Here is a 19,066-nt window from a genome sequence, read left to right as displayed (position 1 = left end):
AAGAGCCCCCACCTTCCACAGACCCTTGCTTTTATACATCAGAATCAGGTACCACCCTAGGGTGGGAGCAGAATGCCAGTTCACACCCTAGGGTAGGGCACAATCACCGATCAGGGTAGGATCAGTAACATAATAATCCCATGGAAATGTTTACATACACAACACACTGTCTCCCCACTGGGTGCCACCGTCCAGAGTTGATGGGGGTCCACCCACTCAGGAGATGGCACTGCCCCCCCACTGCCCCGCCGTGACCACCCTTTCCCCACCAAGCCTCACACTGGCAGCGGATGTGGCCTCTGGGATGCTGGGCAGGGGCACCCGTACTGATGGGCACCTTCTCAGACCGCTGTCTCCCTCACAGGTGGGCACCTGGTCCTGGCACCATGATGGGACACGCAGAGCCCACTGAGCCCACTGTCGCCCCTGGAGGCGGCCGAGCTGGCAAGCCCGCTGTCCGAGGACTTTCTTCGTGAGGTGGGTGACATCCAGGACGTGCCCGTGGGCGTCGGCGAGGACAGTGAGGGCAGCTTTGGCCTGGCTGAGTACACATACCTCGGGAATGGCCCCGGGTCCGAGGCCTCCATCATCACAGGTGAGGGGCCCGGCTCCTCCAGCCCAGCTGGCACTGCAGGCTGCCCGGCTCCTGCCTCTAGGGTCCTGCTAGGGGTTGTGGCCACCACGGGATGCCCTGGGGGAGCAACAAGGCGGAAGCGCCACCAGAAGTGAAGGGAGGGAACAGAGTTTGGTGTGGGGGCTGAGTCCAAGTGGGCCCGTTGAGACAGTTGGGTGAGACCAGGCTTGGGGAGAGCAGCAGGAACAGAGCAGGAGGACCCTGGTCAGTGGCTCAGCTGGACTGTCACCCCATGTCATGTCTCCCTGACACCCAACCCCGCACGGAGGGTACCAGATACTGACACATCCCCTGTTGGCCTCAGACACCCTCTCGCCGGCCTCCAGCCCCTCTTCTGTCACGTACCCGGCGGTTCCTGGGAGCACGGAGGAGCCAGCCAGCGTGGCCCTCAGCATCGAGTGCAGGATCTGTGGGGACAGAGCATCGGGTTACCACTACGGGGTGCATGCGTGTGAAGGCTGCAAGGTACGGGGGTGTCTGGGGCACCAACCAGGCTCTTCGTTCGGGGAATCCCAGGCTGGTCGCACCAAGAAATGATTTTTGGAAGGGAAGGACCCGAGTTGGGTGCAGGTGGCCGGCTGGACACAAACACTTCCGGACATCGTGTTTGGTCTGCTGAGGGGGTGCGAATGTGTGTGAGAGTGTGTGTATGAGTGTGTACAAGTGTGAGTGCGTGTGCATTGCAAGCATGCATGCTTTGTGTGAATGTATATGTGTGTGGTTTGTCTGGGTGTGATTATGCATGTCTGAATTCTTATCAGTGTGAATTTGTGTGTGTGTATGTTGTGTGTGTGTGTGTATGAATGTGGTGAGGGAATATGTATGAGTGTGAATATACGATTGAGTGTCTGAGTGAATATATGTTTGCATGACTATGTATGAGTGTGAGTTTGTATGAGTGTGTTAGTGTGAGTTGCTGTGAGTCTGAGCGTAAGTGCTTGTGCCCACAGGGCTTCTTCCGGCGCACCATCCGGCTAAAGCTGGTCTATGACAAGTGTGAGCGCAGCTGCAAGATCCAGAAGAAGAGCCGGAACAAGTGCCAGTACTGCCGCTTCCACAAGTGCCTCTCGGTCGGGATGTCCCATAACGGTAGGTGGGGAGGAGGTGGCCCCCAGGTCACGGCCCTCTCTGCGCCCCTCCCTGCTCCGCATGCTGGAACTAGCTGAGACTTTTCTTTTTAATGGCTTGGTTTCGGGCCACACATTGCTGTGCTCAGGGCTGAGACTTGGCTCTGTGCTCCACTGGTGGTACTCCAGAAACTGTATTGGGTGCCGGGGATTGAACCGGGGGCAGCCGCGTGCAGGGCAGGTGCTCTGTTCTCACTCTGTCCCCAGCATCCTCGTTCGAAGGTGCCCTGAGGAAGCCCAAGTTCACTTCGAGGCATGTTCACGGGGCATGTTGGCCTGGGAGGAAAAGAGAATTTCTTTCCTGGCTCTGCAGCTGAAGGGGCCCAGGGAGAGGAGAGTGGCCCAATTTCAAACTTCGTAGAACATTTCTAGAAGTTTCTAGAACATTGTGAATCAGATTTTCCCCCAGAGGAGCCACCCAGAATGAGCGGCAGGGGAAGGCCTGGCAGGGCATCCAGGTGTCTGTGGCTGGGGCTCACCTCCACTTCCCATGTCCCCCATCATTCCCCGCTGTCCCCCACCCCCCACCCCTTGCAGCCATCCGCTTCGGCCGGATGCCTCGGTCTGAGAAAGCAAAGCTGAAGGCTGAGATCCTGACGTGCGAGCAGGTGGCTGAGGACGCGGACTCCGCCGACCTCCGGAGCCTGGCGAAGCGCATCCACGAGGCCTACCTGAAGAGCTTCAACATGAACAAGGTCAAGGCCCGCGTCATCCTGGCCGGCAAGACCACTAACAACCCGGTGGGTGTCCACCTGCTTGTCCCCAGGGCTCCTGAGGGGAGCTGTTGGTCGGAGCCATAGGGTGGAGACTCCCCTCCTGAGGCTGTTGCTGCTGCTGCCCCTCGAGCCCCCTAAACCTCACCTAGGAATGGGGCTCTGCTCGGGAACCCTGTGTTCTGGGCCTGAGTTTCCAGAAAGCCCTTAGCAGTCACGATAGTTTAGCTGCTGTGAGGAATCGCCCAGAATTCAGGCTCCTGACGTGCCATGTTCCGGGAACATGGATTTTTTTTTTTGAATCCCAACTTGGTGTTTGTTTTGGTTTGGGGGAGGCAATCCCCATGGTTCTCAGGGCTGACTCCTGGCTCTGTGCTCAGGGCCTAGGAAACCATACGGGGTGCCAGGGATCAACCAACCCACCCAGGGTTGGCCACGTGCCAGGTCAGTGTCCTCCCTGCTGTACTCTCACTCTGGCCACCCTTAGTGAGGATCTTGGCTGATGTTCTGGACAGGGACCCAGCAAGGCCAGGGGTCTCTTTCTCTTTGTTTGCTTTTGGGCCACACCCAACTGTGTGATCAGAAGTTACTCCTAGCTCTGTGCTCAGAAATTACTCTTGGCAGACTCAGGGAACCCTATTGGAATGCCAGAATTAAACCCAGACTGGCTGCATGCAAGGCAAACATCCTCCCTGCTTTGCTCTCGCTAGGACGTGGCACCTCTTACAGAAAGAACAGTTGGGGCCTCCCTCCCCAGCGGGGGCCCGGTCCCTGGACCACCCCAAAGGGTTCACAAGTGAGGAGGAGCAGCCGCCAGGGCACATCCAGGCCATGCCCTGACCTACTTCTGCCTCTTCCCCTCAGCCCTTTGTCATCCACGACATGGAGACGCTGTGCATGGCCGAGAAGACCCTGGTGGCCAAGCTGGTGGCCAACGGGATCCAGAACAAGGAGGCGGAGGTTCGGATCTTCCACTGCTGCCAGTGCACGTCGGTGGAGACGGTCACCGAGCTCACAGAGTTTGCCAAGGCCATCCCGGGCTTCGCAGGCCTGGACCTCAACGACCAGGTGACGCTGCTCAAGTACGGCGTGTACGAGGCCATCTTCGCCATGCTGTCGTCCGTCATGAACAAGGACGGCATGCTGGTGGCCTACGGCAGCGGCTTCATCACTCGGGAGTTTCTCAAGAGCCTTCGGAAGCCCTTCTGCGACATCATGGAGCCCAAGTTCGACTTTGCCATGAAGTTCAACGCGCTGGAGCTGGACGACAGCGACATCGCACTCTTCGTGGCTGCCATCATCTGCTGCGGGGGTGAGCTGGTGGGCACAGAGTGGGTGTGTGGGCACCACGGTCGTGGAGACTTCCAGAGTCACGCTGTCATTCTCTGCTTGTCTTGTCGCGTGGTTGTGTCATGTGGTTGTATCCTGTGGTTGTGTCATGTTGTTGTCGCCTGGTTGCATCACATTGCTGCATTGTGTGGTGTGTCATATGGTTTGTGTCCTGCGGTTGTGTTACATGATTGTGTGGTTGTGTGTTGTGTTGTGCCCATGTGTGCCATGTGGTTGTGTCTTACGGTTGTTACATGGTTCAGTCTTGTGTTTGTATTGTGTGGTTGTGTCACATGATTTGTGGTTGCGTTGTGTGGCTGTGTCATACGTTTGTGTGGTGTGGTTGTTTCCTGCAATTGTGCCGTGTGGTTGTCACACGGTTGTGTATGTGGTTGTGTTCTGTGGTTCTGCCATGTGGTTTGTGTCATGACATTGTATCACATGGTTGTGTCGCAAGGTTGTGTTGTGCAATGCAATTGTGTCATGTGGTTGAGTTGCACTGTTGTGTTTCCTACTATGCCATGTGGTTGTGTCATGTGGTTGTGTCATGCCATCATGTCATATGGCCCCTATTGTGGCGTGAGTGTCACCTACTCACTGTGCCCAGGTCTCTGTTGCTGGAGCCTCTGCCCACTTTCTCTCTCTCTCTCTCTTACATGCACACACACACACACACACACACACACACACACACGCACGCACGCACACACTGTCCCGTGGGTGAGTCTGCCAGGCCGCAGGAGAGCAATCAGGGCGGGGCGTCCTGCGTCCCTACAGCACTGCTGGCACAGACACCCCACATTCTTGGCCCGGGTCACGTTCCTTAAATAGGCTGCCTGGCTCCCAGAAGGTCACCCTCCACTGTAGACTCAGCTGACCTTGGGGAGACCAGCCCAGACTGCCCCCCGCTGGCCCCGTTATGGTCCTGTCTCGCTGGGCAGTGTCACCAAGGAAGGACAGAGGGCTGGGCTGTACCCTAGCATCTGTCACTGTCCGCAGCGCACGGGCGGGAACTCAGTTTGATCACAGGACAGTGGGACAGCAGGACAGGGAACAGTGGGCCAGGGCGGGCTAGCCAGGAGGCATCCGGGACAGGGGCAGGAGGGCGTGAAAAATCCACTCTTTCCTGCTTCTGCTTAATCATCTGTTCACGGGGCCCAAGAGCCAGCACAGCGGAGAGGGCACCTGCCTACACACAGCTGACCTGGGTTTGATCCCTGGCACCCCATAGGTTCCCCAATCCTTGGAGCAGATGACACCATGATCCCAGAACCCAAAGCCAGGAGTAACCCCAAGCACCACCAGGTGTGGCCCAACCCACCCCCCTCCCTAAACAATAAGCAACAGCAGCCCTTCATCACCTTTGTTCTCAGCCAGAAACATGCAGGCGTAGCTTCAGTCACCTAGTCGCCAGCCCTAGCCCTGATTTTGGAGGCCTCTGAGGAGCACTCTGTGTGGAGTCTGGCGTTCATTTGCTTTTGCTGAGCCACCCTGCACACGTGTTCTGGTGTCTGGCGTGTATGACCACATCGGGGAGGGTGCGAGTCCTGTTCTGTCCTTCCCACCCTGCCCGGCCTCTTCCATCTCCTGCCAGTGTCCCCCTCCCTGGTGCGGCCAGCTAGAAGTTGCCCATGACAGCCCATGACACCCCACAAGGCCTGTCTTATGTGAGCCTCAGACGAGACAAGAACCAGGCGTCACATGCTCTGTTTCACTCTGTGGTGAAGGAGTCCAACTCCCACCTCCATGGAGATCAGGGGAACAGACAGTGGCTCTGAATGTTGGGGAGCATTTCCATCCCTCCACAGTCAGCCCGGGGTGTGTCCCAGTGGCGGGGACACTTGCACAAGGAGCTTGACATGAGGAATGGGGATTCCGGGGCAGGACACCATCCGCCCTCCTGGCCCGAGCTCTCTGGGGCTGGGAAACCAGGGTCCAAGCAGGCATGCAGCTGGGTGGACCCCAGGGGACATGGCAGGCAGGCACCCAGTGGCCCCCAACCCCTGCACGGCACACAGCCTCACACCCTCCTTGTGTTTCCTCCCGGGACAGACCGTCCAGGCCTTCTCAACGTGGGCCACATCGAAAGGATGCAGGAAAGCATCGTCCAGGTGCTTCAGCGCCACCTGCAGGGCAACCACCCCGACCACGCCTTTCTGTTCCCGAAGCTCCTGCAGAAGCTGGCAGACCTGCGGCAGCTGGTCACGGAACACGCGCAGCTGGTGCAAGTCATCAAGAAGACCGAGTCGGACGCCGCGCTGCACCCGCTGCTGCAGGAGATCTACCGGGACATGTACTGAGACGCCGCCCCGGGAGTGCAGGGTTGTGGCGGAGGAAACGCACTAAACACCTCCCTCACACACACACCCACACATCCACACACACTGCAGAGGGCAGCGAACTCGGGAAGGCAGGAAGACGAGCAGTCCCCGTCCCTCGGGGTGGTTGGAGCATCTGTGCTCCCATAGCCAGGGACCACCGTCGCGCCCCACGGTGGGTTCTGAAAACTAATCAGCACTTTTCCCATTTTTTTCTTTTTTCAAACAAAGAAAAAAGAAAAGAAAACAATCTAGCATCCTTCTTCCCATCTAGATGACTACAAGGACGGGAGTGTTTCAAAAGCAGCCAGATATTTATTGCGTACACTCTCTGCTGTGGCGGCTGCTTCCAGAATCCGGGGGAAGGGGCCACCCTGAGTTCACCTCAACACAGGGCTGGGAGTCCCAGGGGGTCTTGGGGGACCCCACCCCCGTCTCCCAGTACAGACATAGCCCTTGTGGGGCCATCCCCAGGAACGGGACAATGAATCGGAGGAGCACGTCCCTGGGTTTTCGGGGTCAGGTGTTCCCCGGGACTTGATCGGCTGCTTGTGGTTGAGGGTTCAGGGGTGCAGTGTCTGTTCGGGCAGGAAGCAGACCTTGCCCCTTGTGCGCCCTCTTCCTCTTCTTACATGGTGACCCCCCAAGAGAGGGGCGTGGGGCCATCACAGTGTTTTTGGGGTCAAAGCAACAAAGTTCACGGGGCCAGCTCTGCTCTGCCTTGCACAAGACGCTGCTTTATTATTACTGTCATCGTTATTGTTTTGGACCCCAGAGCTCCGGAGCGGGGACGAGGGAGCAGGATTGTGGGGGTGGGGTCACCTGGACTTCAGGGGGGTTCAGCTGCCCAGCACACTTTTCTCCTCTGACCAGCACCGGTGGTGAGCAGAAAATGTGAGCTGGGGCCTTTTCCGACCTCCCCCCATCTCGCCCATCTGTTACTGTGCTCCCCTTGGCCTGTGCGTCTGGGGTCCTGTGGCCTATCCTGCATCAGGAAACAGCCTTCTGGTGCCCACCACCACCGTCTGGGGGATTGTGTCCTCTTGGAGAGTCGCTGCTGGCCGCACTCCACAGCTGTCCCAGGAGTGACCCCAACACACGTCTCCGGATCACCCAACACAAAGGTGGCAGCAGAACATTCAAGACTCTGGGTGGAAAGAAAGAAAAAAAAAAAAAAGCAAAACAGTTACTGTAAGTTTTCCTGACACCCCTTGAGAAAACGCTGGTGTGAAAATGGGAGATTGTTTGCGACCCTGCCACAGGGACGACCACAGTGACGGCTGGAGATGGCCACATACAATCCTGGGACACTCAAGATGATTCACGTAGGAGCTTAGGGGACATTTTTCTTACTGGGCTTTGGGGGAGGCAAAGACCTGGGTGCTGCAGACTCGACCTCACTTCTAGAAGCTTCCACAGCCACGGACCAGGGTATGCGGTTTTTCCACTAGGGCGACAGTGCCCGGTTCCTCTAAGCCTACCCACTGTCCAGAGACTGTTGGGGTCACAGACACACCCCGCCAGCCCACCTCTGCCGTCCCCAGCTGCTCCACCTTTCCCACCACCCAGAAATGCCCAGGGCTCTCCCCGAGGCCGACTCTCTGGCCTGCTGTTTGGCCAGTGCCTGATATTTCAGAGCTTCCACTGTCAGCTCATGGGGCCCTCCAGGGGGCACCAGCCACAGTTGGGAGCAAGGGACCAAGGGTGCTGCACCCTGAGGGATGCAGGGTGGCCTGGGCACCTGTAGGGCCCCTCACAGGGTGACAAGTCGGGTGGCGTCTCCTGGGGATCCCCCTCTTCCAGCCTGTTCCTAAGAGTCCCCACATGTGGTCTTGCGCCCATGTAGGTGCCTGCCCTATGAGACCCCCATCTCTCTGCCCTGATATTGTCTGGGTGCACTCTGAGACACCCCTCGGAAGGCTGTGGGGCAGCCGGGAGGACCCGCTCATCCACCAGGGCTTGGGTGGCCCCGAGGCTTGCTGGTGGCAGGAGTGACCCAGAGGTCCCCCTGGGGTCAGAAATGATGTCCCACACTTTGGGCTTAGGGACTAAGGGCCGAGTCTCGGCTCTGGTCAGAGCCCACCTGTCAGGCCAGACTGTAACTCTTGGGGCCGTGATAGTGGGGCTCGGGTCTGTCGCTGGGACTGTCAGGTTGTGGTCATTGCTCTCAGGGCTGTGGCTGTAACTCTCAGGGCTTGATTTTAACTGTGGAGAGCTGTGACTGTGGCTGTTGACCTATGACTGTTGGGGCCTGTGGTTGTGGCTGCAGGCTGACTCTAACTTTAGGGCTGCAATTATGACTGTTAGCTTGTGACTGTGACTGTTGGGAGTAGTGGCTGTAACTCAGGGCTGTGACTGTAATGTGGAGGACTGTGACTGTCGGGCTGTGACTCTTGGGGACTGTGACTATGACTGTAAGACTGTGACTATACCTGTCGGGCTGTGACTGTTGATCTATTAACTGTTGGGACTGTGGTGGTTGTGACAGTCAGGCTGTGACTGTAGGACTGTGCCTGTGTCAGAGGCTGATTTTGTCTGTCAGGTGCCATTTTCTGGTGGCCCAGAAGGCAGGCAGCTCAGGGGACGGTGCCAGAACCTACACCTATACTCAGGCTCAGCTCCTCTGGGGCATCTGCTCCCTTCAAAGGCCCAACTGGCCTGGCACATGCAAAAAAGGGCTCTGCGTGGTTGTGGCTCCGTTCCTCCAGAACCCTCGAATCCTCAGAATATGCCCCAAGCATCTTACTGGAGGAGAACCAGAATGGGCCACCTACAGGGCTGCCTTCCAGGGCCAAGTCCCCCTTTGATTGCCTCAGGGGACCGTGGGGGCTGAGACCAGAATTCTCCACTTAGGGAAACAGTGGCAGTGGGAGTCCCAGGGATCCCCTGCCGGTCGCCCTCTGCACACACGTGGTCCAACAAGAGAAAGTAGGGCCAGGGTCCCTCGGGGTACGGACAGACGTCCATATTCCTGGGCATAAGTAGATGGGGAGTAACGAGTCCCGCCAAGGCCTTCCGTGGGATCAGACTATCCACGGTGTTTCCTGCCTAAAATAAAACAATTAAGGGCCAGCAACATCAACAGCTCGTCCCCTGCCAGGTCTGGGCTCTCTCGAGCCTTTGTCAGCTCTGTTCTGTCTCACACTCACTCTAGAGCCCAGGACTCAGGGCCTGCGGCAAGCTCAGGCCTCAGCTCCTCAATGCCCATTTCAATGTCACACAGAAACGGTCCCCCCTTATTTGACACTAGAGAATGTTGCAAAAAGTGAATTTCCCCATGCCGGGGGAAGGGGAGTCCCTCAAGGGATCCCAGCCACCCAGGCTGGCACCACACACTCAGCGGATGGTCCCATTGGCCACACCAACAATGCCGGAGACATCCGTGTTCCCCCCTCCTCAGACCCTCCTGACCTCACTAACCATTATACTCGGGACCTTGGCCACCTCTGTCCCTGTCCCTGTCAGTGTTAATGCCCCAAAGCACCGAGACCTGCACATGACTCCAGCACCTCTGGGAAACATCAAGGAGACTAGGCTGTCAGGACACACAGACATGGCATACAACAGATGGACACAACACGTGTAACATGTGTCAACACAGCATATATGAACATACCATGTACATGCATTCGGGCCACACAGCACATACAAACATACATGTCTAGAGCACATGGGCACCAGCCCAGCTCTGCCCATATGCAACATGTCTGCCTTGGGCATCGTGTCTAGCAGAGAAGCTTTCCCACACCCTCAGTGAAGCGTCAGGTCCCCGCCCAGCTGTCTGTCCAGGTGGCCAACATGTGGCCGTCCTGGGAAGACAGGGGACCTGAGGAGCTCTTCCTAGAGCCCAGCCCAAAGCATGAAGCTGTGACCTCCATCTGGGTCCCTGCACTCTGCACACGGCCTGCGGGTGGCACTAGCAATGCATGAAGGACATCCAACATCCTGGGTCCCTGCAGGGTCCCAGAGCTAGGCCTGAGCCTGTACTATTTCTGTGCCTTATCTCAGCCTTAACTCAGCCTTCAGGCGGGTGGCCCCCGGTCCAAAGGTCCACGACCTCCAGTCTTACTGTGCGGTCCAGCACCCACGAGCTATCCTGGCAATTAGAAAAGGGCTACTGATAACTTTAATTTAAAACACACACACACACACACACACACACACACACACACACACACACACACACACAATCTTGGGCCGGAGCGGTGGCGCAATGGTAGGGTGTTTGCCTTATATGCGCTGACCTAGGATGGACCTGGTTCAATGATCCTCCGGCATCCCATATGGTCCCCCAAGCCAGGAGCGATTTTTTTTTTTTTTTTTTGGTTTTTGGGTCACATCCGGCAGTGCTCAGGGGTTCCTCCTGTCTCCAAACTCAGAAATTGCTCCTGGCAGGCTCGAGGGAACCATATGGGATACCGGGATTCAAACTAATGGCCTTCTGCATGAAAGGCAAACGCCTTACCTCCATGCTATCTCTCCAGTCCCCAGGAGTAATTTCTGAGTGCATAGCTACAAGTAACCCCTGAGTGTCACCGGGTGTGGTCCAAAAACCAAAAAAATAAAAAATAAAAAAATAACCCCACACAATCTGGGGACTTCCTTCGCCCCTGCGGAGAGGTCTGCCCGTCACGTCGTTCATCTATGCTCGAGTTTCCGGGAGCGTCAGTCTGCAAGGCCCTGCTGGGGGACTAATGAATGTAAAGAGGTGATTTAGGGGGCAGTGTTGCCTTAATGGTTTGGAAAAATAAACTATTTTTTAAAGTTATCTGTTGAGCCTGGTGTTGTATTATGAGGTGGGACTCGAGGGGATGGCAGGTGCCCCCCCTCCAGCCTGTGGGTCTGCTCTGAGCCAGGATAACTCTTTCTGAAACCCTCAAACTGTGACTGGGGTCTTCACGAGTCTGCAGGACACCCATGTGCAGCCCTGAAAAGCAGAAGGGAATCCCAGCACCTCCAAGGGCCCACCTTGGCATGCAGCTGTCCTGGAGCTGAACATCAGAACAGGCTGCACTCCGAGAACCAAAGAGAAAAACTGGGGCATGGGTGGCACACTGTAGCTTCGAGAAGTTGTGGGGGGCAAAAGCCAGGAGGGCCAATGAATGGGTCCTGCAGGTGGAAGGTGGTGACACCAGAACCCAGGTGCAGAAAAAGCAGGTTCACACAGACACAGACACATGCGCTGTAATCCACAGGAAGCAGGTCTGGAGCAGTGCCACTGCAGGAAATAATCCAAACCAGGCTGAAGAGACACGGGTCCGGGGATCTTTCCACCAGGTGGAGCGAGAGAGAGGCTGGCGAGGAGGCAGCATGTATTGGAGAGATAGGAGCACGTCCATGGGGAAGGGAATTAAGATAAAACACCCATCTAGACATTCTTCCCGCTAAGGTGGGTCTTTGACATGTAGGAGAGGAAGTCACCGCACTGCCATTGAGCCCCCAACATGCCTGTGCCTGGCCTTGGGGTTCAGGCTGCAGAGCCAAAGCACTGACTCATGCATAACTAGGGCCATTAGCCCGCTCGCCGGTGGCCCTTTTAACCGCAAGCAACAACACCCTAGTCAGCATTGCTGGGTGCAAAATGTGCCGACTTGAGCCTTCATCCTAAGATTTGAATATCTCTGCTGGATTTGGTACTTAGCACCCAGAAACAAGAGGTGGGGTGTCCCCATGTCCAGTGTCAGTGTTCAAGGCATCAGTGGAAGGAGGGCGGGAGAGACCATGTGGTGGGGAGATGGAACCTGGTGGGCTCCAAGCAGGTTGAGCAGCTGAGGCCTTGTATTATTGGAAGTGGGAGGATGAAAACTTTCCAGACTAGCGTTTCATTTCAGCTCACAATGACTGGGTATTTGGGGAATTGTGTTACATTGCTGGGTCCGGTACAAAACCATAGTCCTCAGATTACTGGAGTTGGAAAAGCTGACCTTGGATGTAAATAGGTCGATTTTTAAATACGAGAGCAATGAGGAGCAGTTTTACCTGCTTGGACCTTCCAGCATAAACTATAGTTTGTAGCCTCAGGCTGCTTCAGGAATTCCTGGTATTTGCTCCATGGTGATCCCCTAAGAATCTGACTGCTGGGCCCGGAGAGATAGCACAGCGGCGTTTGCCTTGCAAGCAGCCGATCCAGGACCTAAGGTGGTTGGTTCAAATCCCGGTGTCCCATATGGTCTCCTGTGCCTGCCAGGAGCTATTTCTGATTAGACAGCCAGAAGTAACCCCTGAGCACCGCCGGGTGTGACCCAAAAACCAAAAACCAAAAAAAAAGAATCTGACTGCTGCTCCTGTTCTTGCTGTAGACGGATCTTAGCTCAGGTCACCTAGGAGTTGTGTCTTGTCTAGAGATTCGTTAAACCAGGCAAGCGATTGTCAACCCCACGTCTTAAAGGGTAGAGTGTAGTGTACCTAGCCCCAAGCCCTCAGTTACTGCATGGGTCAGTGAGCAGAGAACCCTCCCACTAAGAAAGGAGTTCACCCACTGGAATGGCCTGATGGAGTCACGTTTTAATGGTACAATTAGAGTTAAGGGAAGGTTCAAATATATCTTTTTCAAAAAGAAAAAAATAAAGAAAAAGAGAGGAATCCATCTTTGTTAACGGTGAAGGCAGAAACAGCCATGATAGTTGAAGGTGAAGGCTGATAAGCCACAGTAGTTGAGGGTAAAGGCTGGCTAACACAACAAACATATAAGTGCAATGAGGTCTAGCCAGACACTCCACAGCATCTGCAGATGCTCCTTCGCCCCTAGCACCCCTGCAGCACCTCCCTCTGCCCTGACTCCAGCCCTCCAGGGAATCCCCTGCAGCAAACCTGTCTTCTCCCCAAGTCTGCACACTGGTTTTGGTTCCCGGGGCCAAGTCACTCTCCTCTCGGTGGGTCCTGGGACTGTGGGCTCCAAGCACCGCTTGCCATAGGGAACACCAGAGCCCCCCTCGGCTGGTTCGGGCCTCCACGCCCCTGCCTGACCCCAGAATTCAGGCAGGGTAGGGCCAGGTGTTGGACCAAGCCCTCCCGGTCAGGTCCCAGGTCGACTGGGCGGCTTATTGGCGGGGGCTTTCCTTTTCTCCAGGTCCTGCCGGATTTCCTCTGGGAAGGCGCTGAGGTGCTCGCGGACACATGGGAGGCAGAAGCGCTTGCAGTAGAACAGGCTACAGTCCTGGGAGCCAGAGATGGGACACGCTCACAACCCAGGCCGGACAGTGTTCAGGGCCCAGGTGGGAGCAGAGGGTGCAGAAGATGCCAAGAACGCAGGACCTGGGGCAGAGCCACCTCACCCCAACCTGATCCAGTCCCCCCAACCACCAGTCTCTCAAAACCTCCCCTTCCTCACGATCCACAGCCAGGGCCACCCACCGGACTCACGCACACCAGCCGGCCACAGGCGCTGCATCTTGAGCCCAGGATCAGGAAATGCTGCTTGTCGGGGCTGAAGGGGTCCTTCATGACGTAGCTCTCCTCCAGAAGGCTGTGTGTGGGCAAGACCCCGAGACGACTGGGCTCAGAGGACCCTGAATCCCCAGTCCCCAGCCTCACTAGGGTACGTTCCTGAGCTCCCCGCCCCGCCCCACACAGTGATCCGGATCCCGGTGAGAAACAGAAGAAAGTAGCCAAGTCCCCACCCTGAATCCCAGGAGGTGGCCTTGGGATCCTTCTGGCAGACTTGGGGCCCACTGCCTGCAGGCCACAGGGAGCCAGTGCTGGTCTTTCGGCTAAGTGGGGAGAGGGGACCCTAGAAGGTTCTAGAAGTTCCAGTGGCCCTAACACTGGCAGCCTCCAACTGGCCAGTACTCACACGACAGACTGAGTATCAGGGGGCTTCTGGCCCACATAGCTGTAGGGTGCCGTCAGGGCGCAGAGCTGACACTTAAAAGTGCCCAGAGGTCCATGGTCTGCCTCACCTGCCATCTGAAAACTGGAAGGGGGGACGTCACCCTCAGAGCCAGCCCCACATGGAGGATCCCACCACTGCTATTCTGCTGTACCCCAACACTCTTCCCCAAAAATCCCCCCACTACAACCCAGGACTCTCACCCTAACCCCTTCAGACTCCCTCTGAAGGTAGATCCCACTCCAAGAGAAAAATTCCAAAGTGTGGGCCAGTGAGATAGCACAGCGAGCACTAGGGCATTTGCCCTGACTCCGGTTCAATTCCCGGCATCCCATATGGTCCCCCAAGCCTGCCAGGAGCAATTTGAGTGCAGAGCCAGGAGTAACCCCTGAGTAACCCGGGTGTGCCTTCCCCCAAAAGAAAAGAAAAAACCCAAAGTGAAGTGAAAATCACTAACAAAAGGATACCTGGAAATCTCCCAATATTTTGTATGTTTCTGAACCACATGGGGTGGTGCTCAGGACTTACTCCTGGCTCTGTGCTTTGGGATCACTCCTGGCGGTGCTAGAGGGCCCTATGGGGTGCCGAGAACAAACCCAGGTTAGCTATATACAAGGCAAGCAACCTCCCACACCGCACTATCGCCCTGGCCCCCATCAATATTTGGAAATCAAACAATATATCCCTGGGGGGGGGGGTCAGACATGAGTATTCCAGTCCTCTGGGTTTGGTTCCCACTGGCTTTGCTCCCCGAGAGGCTCCAGGGACCATAAGTGATCTTTGCTGGGGATCAAAATGACATCTCCAGGGGTCAGAGTAATAGCTCCTCAGTAGGGCATTTGCCTTGCATGTGACTGACCAGGAGAGACCTGAGTTCAATCCCAGGCGTCCCATAGGGTCCCCCCGAGCTAGGAGTCGATATCTGAGCGCAGAGCCAGGAGGAGTAATCACCCCAGAGCATCACCGGGGTGTGGCCCCAAAACAAAATGACATCTCCAGCCCCGGGACAACATTTTACAATGGAATTGGGCAATTTGGATGAGATGGGCCCTTTCACATGTTCACATTTTTTTGTTGTTGTTTGTTTTTGTTTTTGAGTCACACCCAGCAGGGGTCAGGGGTTCCTCCTGGCTCTATGCTCAGAAATCACTCCTGGCAGGCTCGGGTAACCCTATGGGATGCCGGGATTCGAACCACTGACCTTTTGCATGAAAGGCAAATGCCTTACCTCCATGCTATCTCTCCGGCCCCATTAGATGGGCCCTTTCAGAGAAGGACCCGTCCAGCAGTCTCAGTGAGTATCATTTGGCCCACGGGGAGGCTGGTGAGACAGTGCAGCGGGTAGGGCGCTCTCCTCGCAGCCAGCCCTGAGCAGCCCTGAGCACAGACCCAGGTTCCATCCTAGCAGCCCTGAGCACAGACCCAGGAGCGATCAATCCCTCAACATCACCAGGCGTGGCCCCCCCCAGACCAAGAAATAGACACACTGAGAGGTATTGGGGCCCGAGAGATAGCATGGAGGCAGGTAGGGCGTTTGCCTGGTATGCAGAAGGACAAGTGGTTCGAATCCCATAAGGCATCCCTTAAGGTTCCCGAGCCTAGACGTGGAGCCAGGAGGAGCCAACCCCTGGGCACAGCTGGGTGTGAGCCAAAAGCCAAAAATAAATAAAAAATAAAAAAATAGAAATACTGAGAAACCTCTCGCAGTGCCCGGGGAGGGGCGCACCTGCACGGGGCAGCAGCTGTGGGCACGCGGTGTCCGGGCACGAAGACTCCGGGGACTCTGGCCCCACCACCGGGTCTCCCCGTGCCAGGCCAGGCCGCGCGGCTTCACTCACTTCCGCCCATCGCCCCGCCCCACGCGGTTCCGACCAATGAGCGCCCTCGTTCCGGCCCCGCCCAGAACGTCCGTGGCCCCGCCCCATCTCCAATACGCTTTCGCGTTCCGGTCCGGTTCACGCCCACATGCCTGTGGCCTCGCCCAAAGCACTGAAGCCACGCCCCGTCTCCAAGGGCGCTTTCCGCCCCCGAAAGACGTCAATCACGCTTCTCTTCCAATGGCATCTTCTCGTTAAGGCCCAATGCCCGCCCACAAACCCTGTGGTTCGCCCCCAGCGCGAGCCTCGCCCCGCCTTCTCCACTGGCGCGTTCCGGCTGCACGTGCGCGTCCTGGGGGCGGGACTTGGGCTCAACTTCCGCCTCGCCCCTCCCTAGACCTCGCCGGTGGCTCCCGCGAGCGGGACCCGGCGCCGGGCGCCGGTGTAGACGCCAGGTCGCGCTTGCACGCGACTGTTCTACACACACACACACACACGCACGCACGCACGCACCAGATCAGGAGACATGGCCCAGGCCAGGGACACACACACACACACACATCAAATCAGTTCTACCGGCTGTTCTACACACACACACACACACACACACACACACACACACACGCACACATACACACACACACACGGAGCATCAGATCATGGGACATGGCCCAGGCCAGGGACACACACACACACACACATCAGATCATGGGACATGGCCCAGGCCAGGGACACACACACACACATCAGATCAGGGGACATGGCCCAGGCCAGGGACACACACACACACACACACACACACCAGATCAGGGGACATGGCCCAGGCCAGGGACACACACACACACACACACACACACATCAGATCAGGGGACATGGCCCAGGCCAGGGACACACACACACACACACACACACATCAGATCAGGGGACATGGCCCAGACCAGGGGGACACACACACACACACACACACACACCCTCTGTTCCTCTCTGTTCCTCTAGTGGAGGTGCATGACAAGCTTCACTCTTTGGCACTTTGAGAGATAAGCATTGTTCCCACATCTCTGTGACACTGAGATCAAAAACTTCCTGGACCTGGGCTGCCCTAGCATGCATGGACCCCAGGCAGGAATTGACGATTTAATTTTTATTTACTTATTTTTGTTTGTTTTTGGTTTACTGCCACACGCAGCCGTGCATGGGGCCTTACCCTGGGCTAGATCTATGCTCAGGGATCACAGCTGGCTGGACTCCAGGAACCATATATATGGAGCCCCGGGTCCAACCCAGTTTGGTGGCGTATAAGGCAAGCAAGCACCTTACCTTCTGTACCTCTGAGACCTTTCATGTACTTGGATTTTGTTTCTCAACATGGGCCTCAGTTCTGCAACTTCTGTGACATCCTTTGGGGACAATTCAGAGTTTTCGTGCTATTGGATCTTTTGTTTTCAGGATTTGTCCAGACTACATTATCTTGACTAGCCATTTCCTGTTTGGTTTGACCCCGACTCTCAGATACCCACACACATCTGTGTGCTGTGAACGGCACTCACAGTACTGACTGAAGCCGCAGTATTTAAGGAGCAAATGAGGGTCCCCGGGGGACATAGGGCGATGCTGAATTTCAGCTGTCCACAAGGATTAAGAAGTAGCTTCCTAAAACTCCACCAGCACATAGGGGTTACTCACTGCTTCTCGCTCAGAAATCACTCCTGGCAGGCTCTGGGGACAATATGGGATGCAAGGGATTGAACCCAGGTCCGTCCTGTGCCAGGCACGTGCAAGGCAAATAAATGCCCTACTGCTGTGCTATCACTCCGGCCCCTGTGCTCTCTACCTCTGAGCTGCGTCTCTAGCCCTGAGATCTTTTGTACTCTGGATTTAGGGTTTATGTAACATGCAGTTTCCTTTGGGAGGAGTTAAAAAGAGCATTGTGTGCTGCCGGGTGTGGCCCAAAGACAACAAACAAAAAATAGAGGCTGAGCACAAGGATTTGCAAGTAGGGAACCGTGGGTTTCAACCACAGCACCAGGACACACACAAAAGGAATTTGTGTGAATGAAATGACTCATTACAAACAGGTTTTTAAATTAATCTGTGGGGGGTGTGGTCACACCTAGCAGTGCTCTGTATTCAGGGGTCATTCCTGCTGGTGCTCCAGGGACTCTATAGGATGCTGAGGATTAAACCCAGACCAGCTGCATGCAAGGCAAACTCCTTCCCCACTGAGCTATTGATCTGGCCCTCTGATTATTAATTTTTGTGTTTGTTTTCTGGGGCCACAGCTGGCTGCATGCTCAAGGATCACTCCTGGTGGGGCTCAGGGGACCATTTAGGGTGCTGGGCATTGAACCAGGATCAATGTGTACAAAGCAAGGCAGTAACTCCTAGATAGTTTCTATAGCCTCTCCCAAACTTATTTGCCCCCTACTGCCCTCTTCCAGGAAAAAAAGCACTCAGTGGCCCCCACATCCCTCCAAATCCACTTTTTTCTGTTTGTTTTGTGGCCACACATGGCAGTGCTCTAGGGCTTATTCCTGGTTCTGCTCTCAGGAATCACTCCTGATGACATGCAGAGGACCACGTGGATGTCCAGGATCGAACTTGGGTGCACAGCAAGCACTTGACAATACGATCGCTCTCCCTCCTTTGCATTTCTTTTTTGGGGGGGGCCACACCCATTTGATGCTCAGGGGTTACTCCTGGCTAAGCGCTCAGAAATTGTCCCTGGCTTGGAGGGGGACCATAAGGGACACCTGGGGATCGAACTGCAGTCCTTCCTTGGCTAGCACTTGCAAGGCAGAACCCTTACCTCTAACGCCACCTCTCCCTCTCCGGTCCCTCCTTTTCATTTCTTTATTTTGGGGCCACACCCGGTGGTGCTTGGGGACTACAGGGTCAGCTCCGTGCAAGGCCATTGCTCGACCCCCACACTCAACTCTAGCCAGCTCCAAGTCGATCTTTTTTTAAGCCAACACTCAGAAAGTGTCCCCCAGTGGCAACAGAGGCCAGGGCAACCCCTTCAGATGGTCCCAGCACCTGCCAGAAGTTTCAAAGAAAAAATCCACAGGACAAAACAGTGACAAACAGGTGACAGAGCCTGCTGCCAAGCCCCAACAAAGATCGCTGAAAGACAAAACCAATAGCAGCCCTCACTGCCCACGCTAAGCCGACAAGGCACCTTAGACCCAAGTCCTGCCAGGAGATGTTGGTGGGTTGGGGTTCACATGGCCTCCACCTGCAAATTGTCCCAAACTGCCCTGCCGCTTGGCTTCTCCAGGGTGTCCCGGAATGTCCCCATCTGTT

The 19,066-nt window shown here is 56.0% G+C and overlaps 2 protein-coding genes and 1 non-coding gene across 3 annotated transcripts; 2 read left to right on the top strand and 1 right to left on the bottom strand.

Moving 5' to 3' along the window:
* Window positions 1–390: 390 nt before the first annotated feature.
* Window positions 391–6,340, top strand: PPARA (peroxisome proliferator activated receptor alpha; the record flags this gene model as incomplete). The annotated part of the gene is made up of 6 exons (XM_049771512.1): window positions 391–595; window positions 939–1,099; window positions 1,585–1,723; window positions 2,299–2,501; window positions 3,339–3,786; window positions 5,856–6,340. Coding segments are annotated over 6 exons (1,404 nt in total), but the record flags the coding sequence as incomplete, so codon positions are not given.
* Window positions 6,341–11,543: 5,203 nt separating this feature from the next.
* Window positions 11,544–11,676, top strand: LOC126008052 (small nucleolar RNA SNORA76). Its single transcript, XR_007495473.1, has one exon. It is a non-coding gene; the product is annotated as a small nucleolar RNA SNORA76 (small nucleolar RNA).
* Window positions 11,677–12,807: 1,131 nt separating this feature from the next.
* CDPF1 (cysteine rich DPF motif domain containing 1) lies at window positions 12,808–14,026 on the bottom strand. The gene is made up of 3 exons (XM_049771738.1): window positions 13,914–14,026; window positions 13,475–13,586; window positions 12,808–13,277 (listed from the first exon to the last, which is right to left on the bottom strand). The coding sequence occupies exons 1-3, from the start codon at window positions 14,024–14,026 to the stop codon at window positions 13,137–13,139; spliced, it is 366 nt and encodes a 121-aa protein (XP_049627695.1). The 3' UTR covers window positions 12,808–13,136.
* Window positions 14,027–19,066: the final 5,040 nt, after the last annotated feature.

This window comes from Suncus etruscus, chromosome 4 (genome assembly GCF_024139225.1).
Source record: "Suncus etruscus isolate mSunEtr1 chromosome 4, mSunEtr1.pri.cur, whole genome shotgun sequence".
Lineage (NCBI taxonomy): Eukaryota > Metazoa > Chordata > Mammalia > Eulipotyphla > Soricidae > Suncus > Suncus etruscus.
This window is presented reverse-complemented; position numbering and strand designations above follow the sequence as displayed.